General features: G+C 37.8%; 1 protein-coding gene across 4 annotated transcripts in view; it reads left to right on the top strand.

Annotated features, from left to right (window-relative positions):
* AKAP7 (A-kinase anchoring protein 7) overlaps positions 1-13,997 on the top strand; it is a 150,160-nt gene that overhangs the window by 79,462 nt on the left and 56,701 nt on the right. For all 4 annotated transcript variants that reach the window (XM_040449187.1, XM_040449189.1, XM_040449188.1 and 1 more), the window contains one exon: positions 5,637-5,784. In XM_040449187.1, the coding sequence (XP_040305121.1) occupies positions 5,637-5,784 (148 nt within the window). The remainder of the gene's footprint in view (positions 1-5,636; positions 5,785-13,997) is intronic.

Genomic DNA, 13,997 nt, shown 5'->3' with positions numbered 1-13,997 from the left:
CGTATCAAAGGTTATCAAGTGGCTTTGAATGTCACTGATAATTCTCCCTAAACCGTGCCTGAAACTAGGCTAAAGGAAAGTAAAACTTTAGTCCTTTCTAATGCTTAATTAAGATAGTCTTGAAAAGTTTTTCTGTTTGATGTTTCTTGCTACTAATTTATTGTTTCAAAGTCTTCTATCTTGTATTTGACTTCCTTCAGTGTTACGTTGTATAATTGATATGCCACTTATATTAGGTAAAATGATAAATGTGAAGCCCTTGAAAATATCCCCTGTGCCTGCTAGGTTCAAGGCAAAAATAAGATTCAGGTGTAGCATTAGACAGTCACCAAGCCTATCCACCATTGCAGGGTTGCAACTCCCTTGACATGGTCTTGTTGAAGATACCCTACACGTTGTTTCTCTCCAGTTGAAATAATCCCAACTCTCTTGGCCTTTATAGGTCAAATTTTTCTGGCTTTAACCATTTTTATAATTTTCTTTGAGCTCTCCTAATGTGATATACTTCCACCAATCCTTAAATGACAAGGTACCTTGGAAAGGGCCTGGCCTATGAAGAAGGAAAACAGGGAATAATGGGGGGGGGGGGTGCATCTAAAACCTAAAAATAATGCTAACCCAGACTTCTTAGCTTTGAACTAGAACCTTTCAGGGTGATATCTCTGGGACTGTTTTGGCAACCCAGTGGATCCATTCAGAAAATAAGAACCTTTTTAGCCTTACCCTGACTGATATTCAACTTTGATATACTCATTTATTTTCTTAGAATGATTGTCCTTTATTTTATTATGGAAAAAAACACCACCTGCTGCAGCTGTGGGGAGACCAATTCAGATACATTTTATTAGAGAAGATGTATATTGCTATGGGGAAAAGTGCCTGAAAAAAAAAAAAAAAAATAAATATATTGCCAAAAAATTCTCTAGAGAACAAAGACCATGTTAATATTATATATCAGACAAAGCAGATTCTTACCTGTTTCTAGATTCTTTATTATTAAAGATGCTTTCTGTTCAGGGCATATAATTTCAGTGCCTCCTAAGGCATGCATTTTGAGCCACAGTTCTCTCTGTAAATTATGAGTTAAAGAATTAATTCCGTTCCACTCTCTAGTAAAAATTCATTCCTTGAAGACTCATGTTGGAAGTCATCTGTGAAGAACTGCAAAAATAATCGGTTCTTACTTTTTTGCTAAAATTAAATTAATTAGCTTAACGATGTTTCTAATGTTTCCCTTATTTCTTACTTAAAAAAAAATAATGATATCTTACAAAACTGAAATGGAGATTATGGTGGCTAGCCAGTGCTGGCGTTGGTCCTTGAAAACTGAAGTTCCTTTTTTTCCCTAAGTTATGACTGGTCATCTTGTGCCTGGTCTAAGGGGATGACACCAGCCTGCCTTGCCTTCCCGCTCCCAACCAGCACCCATGCACAAGTGAAAAAGCATTTAAAAGACAAGTAAGCACGGTCAGTTTCCATTTACTCAGAAACTTTAAGAACTTTTTCTGCAACCTTACCTCTATTGAAGTTATTCCTCTAAGTTCACTAATGACAATATATAAGAGTGTTGTATATATTTAATAGCATTTGTCATGTAAATATGATAGCATTTACTCTACTTCCCTGTTTTATTTATTTTTTTATTTTTATTTTTTTTTAATTTTTTTAACATTTATTTATTTCTGAGACAGAGAGAGAGACAGAGCATGAACGGGGGAGGGGCAGAGAGAGGGAGACACAGAATCGGAAGCAGGCTCCAGGCTCCGAGCCATCAGACCAGAGCCCGACGTGGGGCTCGAACTCACGGACCGCAAGATCGTGACCTGGTTGAAGTCGGACGCCTAACCGACTGCGCCACCCAGGCGCCCCTCTATTTCCCTGTTTTAAACATTTTAGAAGTTCACTTATTTAGTCCATATAACACTTTGAAGTAGGTTCACTTGTTAACCTCATTTTATCGATGAGGAAACTGAGGCCAAACCACATCTTGAAAAGTAGCAGAGCTCGATTGAACTCCCGCATTTCGATTGCCCCTCAGTACCATGTGCTGCTTTCTCAGGGCCCCCTACCCACCAAACCAAAAGAAGTCCACTTGGTTTCACTCTTACTGAATTTAGAATGAACAGCATTTGATGCTGTCAACTGCCTTTCTTTTGAAACTCTATCCTCTGAATTTGTGACAATTATGATTTTTTTCACTTCGGTGTTTTTGTTTTTAATTCATATCAAAGTTAGCTAGTATATAGTGCGATAACGATTTCAGGAGTAGAGTCCAGTGATTCATCCCCTACATATAACAGCCAGTGCTCATCCAACAAGTGTCCTCCTTAATGCCCCTACCCATTTAGCCCATCCCCCCCCCACAACCCTTTAAGCACCCCTCAGTTTGTTCTCTGTATTTAAGAGTCTCTTACGTTTTGTCCCCCTCCTTGTTCTTATATTATTTTTGCTTCCCTTCCCTTATGTTCATCTGTTTTGTCTCTTAAATTCCACATATGAGTGAAGTCATATGACATTTGTGACAATTATTTATTAAGCACTGTTCCTTGACAAGCAGTGTGCTAGGCACTGGGGACATTTCAGTAAATGAAAGTCAGACAAAAGTCTTTGTCTTTGGGGAACATGCATTCTAATGGGGAGAGAGATAATGACAGGCCGTGAAAAATGAACACAGCAAAGTAAATTACACAGTATGGTAGGAGGTGGTAGGTGCTGTGGAAGAACGTACATAGATATTTATGAAGAGAGAAGCGTAGAAAGGATTTGGGAGTGCAAATTAAAGAGTGTGGTCAGGTAAAATTCTGTTAAGAAAATAAAATTTGAGGGGCGCCTGGTTAAGCATGGGACTCTTGATTTTGGCTCAGGTCATGATCTCAGGGTTGTAAGATTGAACCCTGGATCAGGCTCTGTGCTGAGCGTGAGCCTACTTAAGATTCCACTGCCTGCCCCCCCCCCCCCCCGCCCCGCCTCTCTTTCTTCCTGTCTCTGTGCATGTGCACTCTCTCTTTCAGATGAAAAGAAAGATAAGATAGAAAGAAACAAACAAACAAACAAAGGAAGAAACAAAGACACAAAGAAAGAAAGAAAAAATTGGAAGGCAGGCAGTCTCCCAGGATGGCAGGATGGGAGACTGGCCATGAGGATATCTGGAGGAACATTGCCAGGAGAGGAAGCAGGAAGGGGGATGAGCAGGAGACACGGCCTAGAAATTACTGAGAGGGCAGAGCAGGAACTTGTGGGCTGTTCTGGGGAAGCTGGCTCTACTTTTGAGAAAAGTGGGGACCTCTGGAGAATTTTCAGCAGAGGAGTGACCTGATGTGATGTATGTTTTGATAGGATCACTCTGGCTGTAGAGGAGGCAAGGGTGAGAAAACAGGAGGCTATCAGGATAATCTGGGTGAAAGACAGGACCAAGGTAGCAAGGCAGTAGTGAGAATTAGTCATGTGTTGAAGGGAGAGCCAACAAGATTGGATTGGAGGCAACACTGAAGAAAGAGGCAAATTCAGGGTGACCCCAGGGCTTTCCACCTGGTCAGCTAGAACATTTACTCTTAACGGAGGTAGGAAAGTCTGTGAGTGGAGCAGTTAGGAAAGGGCAGCAGCTCAGCTTGGATACAGAACAAGAACATAGATCAACAAAAACATGTTAAATATAATATTAAAAATTAAGGGCAATTTAAATGTCTAACAATAAATAGTTGGATGCATAAATTAATGATGCCCCCATATAGTGGAGTACTGTGGCAACAAAAATATTAAAAATATCTTGCACATCTGTATATTACTTATTGACATACTAACTGGGAAAAAAAGCTGATTGCCAAATAGTACTCATGGCTCAACCACGTTCCTATAAAAAAGAAAAAAAAGTACTTTGTTTTGCACAGGAGAAATAAAATACATAACAAAATTGTAGTAGTTTCAGTGTGGGGTGATTTCATTTTAATTTTTTGTTTTTATATCTTTTTGAAATGTTTGTCATAATTTTTTTGTGAATAAAAAGGGAAAATATGTATTCTAACTGTACTTTAATAAGATTTATATAAATATAATCTGAATATTATATATACATATATATATATGCATAGAAAAAGACTTGAAGGGTATACCCACACTGTTAATGTGTTGGAAAGGACATGAATTATTTTTCTTCTCTTTCCAATTTTTCGCATTTTCTAATTTTTAAACAGATGACAAGTATTGCCAGGGTAAAATTTTTTTAAGTTATAAATTAAAAGGAAAAATTCACACATAGCCAGTAAACTTGACCTGGAAAGTATTGTACCTTCATCTTGTGGACTGTGTTTTGGGACTGTGAGGCTGGCTGCAGGACCATTGCATAGGAAGGGGAGAGGAAGACATTCCTTCCCTTGTTTGGGGAAACTACACAGGTAGCAAGGGCTTCCACTGTGAGTTCACCAGCCAGCCTTCTTCTTGATATGAAAGGCACTGAGAATAATGAGAGGCAGGTAGAGAACAACTTGGAAGATCCGATGACTTCCTCTTCCAATTCAAATAACCTTTGTCTTAAAATGGTTCTTTTAAAAAAATATATGTATTTATTTTGGGGGGCAGGCAGAGAGAGAGAGAGAGAGGAAGAGAGAGAATCCCAAGTAGGCTCCATGCTGAGCACACAGCGTGACACAGGGCTCGATCTCACAATTGTAAGATCGTGATCTGAGCTGAAATTGAGTCGGATTTAACTGAGCCACTCCGGTGCCCCTGTTTTAAAATGATTCTTACAGGGGCGCCTGGGTGGCTCAGTCGATTAAGTGGCCGACTTCAGCTCAGGTCACGATCTTGCGGTCCGTGAGTTTGAGCCCCACGTCGGGCTCTGTGCTGGCGGCTCAGAGCCTGGAGCCTGTTTCCGATTCTGTGTCTCCCGCTCTCTCTGACCCTCCCCCATTCATGCTCTGTCTCTCTCTGTCTCAAAAATAAATAAACGTTAAAAAAAATTTTTTTTTAATGATTCTTACATAAGGAGTTTAAAAATTGCATTCATCTGGTGTGCCTGGGTGGCTCAGTCGTTTAAGTGTCTGACTTCGGCTCAGGTCATGATCTCACAGTTCATGGGTTCGAACCCTATGTCGGGCTCTGTGCGGACAGCCCAGAGCCTGGAGTCTGCTTCAGATTCTGTTTCCCTCTCTCTCTGCCCCTCCCCCACTCTCACTCTGTCTCTGTGTCTCTCAAAAATAAACGTTTAAAAAAATAAAAAAAAATTGTATTCATGTTATTAAAACATTTTATACACTATAAAATGTTAAAATTTGTATCACTTTTAAAAATTCATCCATTTCTCTGTTGAAGACAATTAGTGTTTTTTTTATACCTCTAATTTCAACTTGATATACTTTATTATTTCAGAAGCTTGAAGCATGTGAAGTCCTGAATGCTGCCAATTTTAAACCCAACATTCTTCAATGATTTTTTTTTTTTTTTAAATACAACTCATCCTAGACAGGGAGACTTTAAAAACAACTTTAAAACCATTTTGTGGTATCCATTTTCAAATGCCAGTAGGCTGTATTGTGTACCGAAGTGTGATATCAGGTTCCAAGAAAGGGATATAAATATGAAGTAGCTGCCCTGCCTCAGTGGAATGATTGAGTGATGTGATTTTGTTTTGTCATTTCAAGGGAGTGAAAAAAATAGACCCCGAATTCTATGAAAAATTTATCAGTCACAGATTTGGAGAAGAAATGGTACATCGCATAGATCTTTGCTCCATGCTAAAGAAAAAACAAAGTAATGGTTATTATCACTGTGAGTCTTCAATTGTGATTGGTGAGTGCCATTTAAAAATTACTTATTATCTTTAATTTTGATTTTGTTAATATTGTTTCTTTTTGGCAGATACTTAGGGCTAGTTGTATATGTTCTTTTCAGCGATGTATTTTTGTAAACATTATGTTTTGGCGATAATACATTGGAAATTTTGTAAAACATACGCATGGTTCATGTTTATCGGTCAAGATTTTAGTACCTTTGGTTTTTATATACTTTTGCGCTTTAAATATAATGAAGTCTTGAAATGTTGATTCGAAATTCATTCCAGTTTAATTTTATTTCATGAATATGAAGAAAACATTTTCTCCAGTGAGGACCTGTATGAACGCACCATTCCACACAAGGCATTTTCATGTTTGCTGCTTTTAATTGGGAATAGAATATTCCAGGTCAGAACGTTTCATTCTGAGAAGATAAAGTCTAGGTGGCCTGCAATGATTGAAAATGTGTTCTTCAATTTCTTCCCCAAAGGAAACATGTTTTGTGGGGAAACAGATTCACGCATGAATACTTCTCTCATCTTATCAGGGAGATGGCATGTGATTAAGACAGACTCATACACAATTACGTTTCCAAGTGAAAAATGTATAAACCAAATGAAGATTTTTTTTTTTTTTAAGCCAGAGCAGGGCTGTTCTGCAGTGTGAATGTATTCAAAGGAATTTGTTCACATGTGATTCACATGTGCTATTTCAAATCCAGGCATCATTCTTATAAAATGGTGAACTTCAAGACAACCTGATTTGTATACTTTTGAAGTAACATGAAAATATTCGAAGAAGATAAATACCCATATCTAAATATTTCAAGGTCTTCAACCAAGATAATTTCTCTCCACATCAGCTTGAAGAAAATCCATGGAAGTATACATCCTGAAAGAATCTTAATACTGAAGTCTTTTTAATGCATTAAGGAAATGTTCCAGAGACACAATTTTATTTCCAAATTCTCACTAGGTATCTTCAGAGCGGTCGTCATCTTCCAAAGATCTTAGCTATCTTAAACAGAAGATATTCAATATGTCGTTTGAATTTATGTTCTGAAACATTTCAAGTCGATTTTTAAGGAAGACTTTTGTGTTTTCAGGAGTTTTGCTGGAGTGCTGTCTTCCATGAAGTTTTGATGAGGGCTAAACATTTCCTTTTAAGTTCATTGCAAATGGCAAATGTACAATTTTCTTGTGGAACACAGATTTTGGCTAGCTTGCCATATCTTCTCTGTGATTACTTTAGGCCAACCTTGAAGGAGAGCTCAGTGCTTCATTGCCTCTCCCACTCCCATTTAAAAAGCAAACAAAACCCCCTGAGCAATCTGTAGAATTTCCTGAAGATACTGTGGGATTGGCATGTATCACTGACATTGCCATTAGACAGCTGTGTCCAGCTCATCCCAAATCACAATACATCAACCATTGAATTTTTTATTTTATTGTTCTTTTCAGCTTAGTCTTCAAAACTCCCCTTATTCCAGGCAATATCTCTAGATTTTCCCCTCAGGCTTCTTTATCTCTCATCTTTTTCTAACTCAAAGCAATTTAGCTTCTTTTAAGCTCCACGAATCTTGTATCCCCATACTGATCATTTAACATTTATTTTAAAAAATGGATTTTGCCTATTACAAATACTCTACCTTTTCCGTCACATTTTGTGATGCCAAAATGAACTTTAAAATTATATCTGCCTCGATGAGGCTCCTGGGTGGCTCAGTCTGTTAAGCGTCTGACTCTTGGTTTCGGCTCAGGTCATGATCTCACAGTTTGCGTTCGAGCCCTGCTTTGGGCTCTGTGCTGACAGTGTGGAGCCTGCTTGGCATTCTCTCTCTCTCTGTGTTTTCTCTGCTCCTCCCCTGCTCATACACACTCCCTCTCTCTAAAAATAAATAAACTAAAAAAAAGATTTTAAAATAATATCTGCATCCAGTATAATAATTATCGTGTTATAATTAATACACACTAGAATTCCTTTATTTGCTATGGCTAGTTATTGATTTTCTCAATCTTAATCTTATCTGAGTTTTGTAATAGAGAGTATTTAGGAATATTCACGATACTTTCTTTGTGAGTTTCATTTCTTGATCAGATTTAACTGACTTCTTTTTGATTTGATCCTGACTCAAATTTAAAGCCTGTTTCCTGTACCTTGAACCAATATTTTATTGTATGCATTTATAGAATGGGACAGATTTAAATTCTTAACATATTTTGCATTCAGAATTTCTAGGGTAAGAAGTTGGGTTCAAAGACTTGGAATTTTTTATAAAACTTTGTATGTAGGTACATAAGTGAATTTCTCTAGGGAGGGAATTCTTCGGATTGGCATATTTCCTATGTCTTAATTTGGTAATGAGGCATTCTTGGAGAGTACTAGATTCTAAGTCATGGATTTTCTTTTCAGCTGTCTCAATTATGCCATTTAGGGTATCTTATCATTATTATTTAAAAAATATCAATGACTATATGCTTCATTTCTAAGATTTCCAGTTGATTCTTTTTCATATTTTCCTCTTCTGTTCTTTGCTTTGTGGATGCTATTGCTTCATTCAGCTCTTTGAGGATTTCAATATAATTAATTATTAATGTTCTTTTTATATATTTAAAAGTATTTTAGTTTTTCTTTTTTATTGAGTGAATTTAATGTGTAACATTGTATAAACTTAAGGAGTACAAGTTTTTACTTTGATATATTTATGTATTATGCTTTAATTGCCAATGTAGTGATATTTATCACATTATATAACTGTACAATATTTATGTTTATATTAAGTATATTGTATACTAGATCTTTATGACTTATTTGCTACTTGTTATAAGTTTGTACACTTTAAAACACCATTACTCTAGGGGCGCCTGGGTGGCGCAGTCGGTTAAGCGTCCGACTTCAGCCAGGTCACGATCTCGCGGTCCGTGAGTTCGAGCCCCGCGTCAGGCTCTGGGCTGATGGCTCAGAGCCTGGAGCCTGTTTCCGATTCTGTGTCTCCCTCTGTCTCTACCCCTCCCCCGTTCATGCTCTGTCTGTCTCTGTCCCCCCAAAAAATAAATAAACGTTGAAAAAAAAATTTAAAACACCATTACTCTTACTTCCCCAACCCCCAGTTTTCTGGTAATCATGATTTTATTATTTTTTTTACAGATTTAATTTCCTAGATTCCACTTATAAATGATATCATACAGTACTTGTCTTTCTTTGACTTATCTTGCTTAGCATAATGTGCTCAAGGTCCATCCATGTTGTTGCAAGTGGGAGGATATCCTCCTTTCTCATGGCTGAATAATATTCCATTGTGTGTACATATGACATCTTTTTATCCATATTTTGGATATTGTGAATAACACTGTGATAAACATGGAAGTTCATATCTGGTTGAAATCCTATTCTCATTGCTTTAGGTTTATATCCAGATCTACTGGATCATATGGTGTTTCTATTTTTAATTTTTTGGGGGACTCTGCGTACTTTTTCTTATAGTCTTTGAGCCAATTTACTTTCCCGCCAAAAGCGCATAAGGGTTCTGTTTTCGCCATATCTTTGCTGGCACCTATTGGTTCTTGTCTTTTTGTTGATAGCCATTCTAACAAGTGTCAGATGACATTGTATTGTGGTTTGACTTGCATTTCCCTGATGATTAGTGATGTTTAGCATCTTTTCATGTGTCTGTTGGCCATTTTGAACAAAAAAACAAATAATTGGATTTAAAAATGGGTAGAAGAGCAAAGTAGACATTTCTCCAAACAAGACTTCCCATATTTTTTAAATCTCTAGTTCTGTGGGTGTGAATTCTTCTATTTGTTGGATCTTTTGTGGCACTTCCTTTCTTCTGATGCTTTTTAGGTTTTTGAGAGCCATTGTGTTGTACATGTGTGGTTTGGCAGTCGAACTGGCAACAGCAAACCGTGCTTGTCCATAAGGAGTTGGAATCTATTCTTTTCATGTCTCTTATCGATTTGTGAGATGTGTTGTTTTGTTTTGTTTTGGGTTTTGTTTTTATAGTAAAGACAATTAGCCCTTTGCCATATTGGTCCAAATATTTACCAGGTTTTATTTTACATTTAATTTTGGTCACAAGGCAATTTTCACATTAAATGTTTTTAATTTTTGTTAAATTATAGATGGAATGTTCTCCTGTGATTTCTTCCATTATTAGTCATCTCCAAATCAAAGATTTGATACGTATTCATTTATGTCTTCCAGTTTTTTTGTTATTGCTTTTGCATTTGAGCTTTTAATCTACTTGGTATGATCATTTATACAAGTACTCGGACACAGAGGATTAATGCAGAAATCCAGTTGCTAAAAGTGAGTGTGAAGTAGGGATTTAGCTTTAGGAATATATTTTTATAATATTTTTTATACCCCAACTGTATGTTCCAAGATCACAAATTAGCATCTTCCATTTTGTACTTCACTGGCACAGGGTTGGTTTGTTTGTTTTCTAATTTTAGTAATTTGCCAGTATTGGGGTGATTTATGTAAAAACTCTGGGTTTCTGCTGCCTTCTGAAAAATCAGAAAATGTGATACTGGTTCTCCATTCTTGCATGGTAGCGATTTTCTAGATAGGTTAGTAGGCACACTGACCTTAGAAGTAGCTGCTTTTTATTATCCCCCGTATTCTGTTGTTGTTACCATAAACTTGCTGAACTTGTTCTCACTCTGTGCTTGGCTCCTGAAGCCCTCTGAATTTGGATCCCCCTGCCAGCTATTGCTGTTTCCTGTGCCTGCTTTACATTTCAATGCTGAGCATTTTCCTCTGTCTTTAGCCATCATATACCTCATGTGAGTGTTAGGGGAGTTTGGTAGAATATGGAGACATCATTCATATTTTCAGATACAAAAAAAGGTTATATCTCTTAGTTCTCTCATCATCAAAACTTTGGGTAATAGTATGCCTACTTAATAGTGGGCTGCAACTCCTTACAAACCTAACTGCAATAATCAGCTAAAATTCAAATCCAAAAAGGAAAAAAAAAGGAGCGCCTGGGTGACTCAGTCGGTAAAGCATCAAACTCTTGATTTCGGCTCAGATCGTGATCTCTTGGTTCATAGGTTCAAGCCCCACATAGGCTCTGTGCTGACAGCATGGAGCCTGCTTGGGATTCTCTCTCTCTTCCTCTCTCTCCACCCCTTCCCCTCTTGCATGTGCTTATGCTTTCTCTCTCTCAAAATAAGACTTTTTTTAAAAAAAGGTAAAAAAAAATTTTTTTTGTGGTGAAACCAGGAATGAAATATGGCTCAGGTATCCTAGCATGGTGGAAGCTGTTCTCAGTGAGCTACTTAACAGTTGGGTGAATTAATTTTTCTCAGGCAGCTATATTCCATTTATATTTCCTTAGGGGAGGTAATTGACTAAATGACACCCTTTGTAAGATTGATGAGCAATTTAATGATTGCAAAGACTAGTTTACTTTCAGCTCTCAGACATACCTTATAGGAGGCAATGGGGAATTTGAAAGGTCTAGACGTTGTTGTTGTTGTTGCTGTTTTTGGCAGGCCAGTGTATTTCTTTATAACTTTCGCAAGTAGATGTGGAAACCATAATTTTCTGGGATCCTGACTGTTTTTTGGTTTCATAATAATTAGTCATCATTAACTTAATGAATGTTATTGAGCATATACAATGCATATATGCCTTGGGGCTCCTGGGTGGCTCAGTTGGTTGAGTGTCCAACTTCGGCTCAGGGCATGATCTCACGGCTCGTGGGTTCCAGCCCTGCATCAGGCTCTGTGCTGACAGCCTGGAGCCTGTTTCGGATTCTGTGTCTCCCTCTCTTTCTCTCTCTGCCCCTCCCCCGCTCATGCTCAGTCTCTCTCTGTCTCTCAAAAATAAAACATTAAAAAAAATTACAATGTGTATATGCCTCTCTTTGGTATAATGAGGTATGGAGAACTATAAGACAGTCCTTAAGTGTGATAGTCACTGGGCAATGAGAAATGGGGAGGAATGAGGAATAGATGAATAGGGTTTTGCCCATGACAATAGTGGGCTATGTTAGGACACAGTGGAAGAAGCTTATGATTTTATCTTCTCAGAGAGTGTGGGAGTAAGGAGTGGCAGAGGTCAAAAGAATAGGATAAGACTGAATAGACAGATGGAGAGTAGCAAAAGGACACCTTCTAGGAGCAGCAGTTATGATTTACAGGGGAGGGAAGCGATGGGTTGGGAAGCAGTGAAGAGGCAATATTAGTGATAGACACACTGCAAAGACTAACGATTGAACCTGTAATCTAGTTAGCTAAGGAAGGTGTGGCAAGGAGCTGGCTAGGTTTGGGTGTAGAAGTAGGTGAAAGAGGTAGGAAAGGAGATATGCACAGTCATACATGTTGAGACAGAGGATGTGTAATAAAAAGACTGAGCAGATAGACGTGGGATAAAAAGAGGGTGAAATTTAATACTTCCTGCAATAACACAAGATTGGATCCTGAAGTTAAGACTTTAAGTTAGTTTCAGACTATAGCACAGAGGCAATGAGAGGGTTAGGATTGGGCCATCCGTGGGCTCAAATAGAAGCATACAGGTGTGCACAGTTACAGTTGTAGAAGATGAAGGGGGTCATAGGTAAGTTAGAGCCGACTCAGTTATAGTCAACTCAGCCTATATCCAGTGCCCAACAGGTCAGACCAGCAAGATACCAGACTCCGACTTTATGGGCTGAAACACAGTGAGGATTCCAAGTGATGTGAATCAATGAATTTATTCTATCCAAGGCCATCCACACGCCCTTAAAAACATTAAAAAAAAAAAAAGCCAATTTCAGAGTACCTGGGTGGTTCAGTTGGTTGAGCGTTTAACTCTTGGTTTTGGCTCAGGTCACGATCTCAGGGTTTGTGGGATGGAGCCCCATGTCAGGCTCTGTGCTGACAGGACATGGAGCCTGCTTGGGATTCTCTGCCTCTCCATTGGCCCCTCTTGTCACTTGTGCTGTCTCTCAAAAATAAATAAAAAGCTAAAAAAGCCAATTTCACGTAAGAATGCTTTTGCTGAGTAGTAAAAGTAATTAATTGTGTTTAATTTATCTCTATATGTGTGTCTTTTTTCGTATTCTATTAACATAAATGAGAAGTGTTCCTAAAGTACCTCAGCAGCATATTGAAGCAGGAGGTTGACTCAGGAAGGGCACTTGTATCATTATTTAAACTACGAGCTAAAGTAGTGACTTCCTTTTCTGAAACGTCATTTTTGTTGAAACATGACTCACAAACTATCATTTTCACATCTGGGCATTTGGCAGGCATTTTCTTTAAAATAAACTTGTCACATCAGGGGTATCTGACATGATTTACTACTATGATAAAATTCAAGCTCTCAGGCAAAAATAAGAATTTTGGAAAACTTTATTACCATGAGTTTAACAGCCTCCTAAAACTTAAAGACTTTTTCCCACTTTCTATTATGGAAAATGTCATCAACAAAACTAAATAGCACACAGTAGAATAATGAACTCTGTTTTCCCAGTTTTTCCCCCTCTGTCACACTATTTTTATTTTACTGCACATAATTAAAAAAAATTTTTTTTGTAATGTTTACCTTTGAGAGAGAGAGAGAGAGAGAGAGACAGAGAGAGAGAGACCCAGAATGGGAAGCAGGCTCCAGGCTCTGAGCTGTCAGCACAGAGCTCAATGTGGGGCTCGAACTCACAAGCCACAAGATCTTGACCTGATCCGAAGTCAGACGTTCAGCTGACTGAGCTTCCTAGGCACCCCCAGACTGCACATAATTTAAAGTGTACAATTTGGTGAGTTTTTAATGTACAGATACAACTGTGAAACCATTGTCACCATCAAGATACTGAACATTTCCATCACCATCAGAAGTTTACTAGTGGCCTTTTGCAATCCATGGGGTGATATTAATGATTGTCCAATGTGGGTTTTGCTTTTTGATGTTGTATAAGGAAGTGGGTCAAAATATGGAAGATATGCATAACTCAATCAATATTTCTTAAATGACCAATATTTGTTACAAAGACATATGCATAGATAAAGGATCCATTGAAAATTCAAGATACCAGAAGATTTGACTATAAAGAGTAAGAGGAGTTCAGAAGTTTTAAGATTCCACATTGCAACTAAACTTCAAGAAACTGCAACTTGTTGAGTTTTGGTATAGTATCAAAGAGGAATATTCATGATTATCTGAAAAAGCTATTATTCTCCTCCCTTTTGAAAATTTGTATGTATGTGAGGCTGGATTTTTCTTAGGCTCCAAATGAAACCA

This window comes from Herpailurus yagouaroundi, unplaced genomic scaffold (genome assembly GCF_014898765.1).
Source record: "Herpailurus yagouaroundi ecotype Mexico unplaced genomic scaffold, PumYag 198, whole genome shotgun sequence".
Taxonomy (NCBI): domain Eukaryota; kingdom Metazoa; phylum Chordata; class Mammalia; order Carnivora; family Felidae; genus Herpailurus; species Herpailurus yagouaroundi.
Note: the sequence above shows the minus strand (reverse complement) of the source record. Positions and strands in the feature narration are given on the sequence as shown.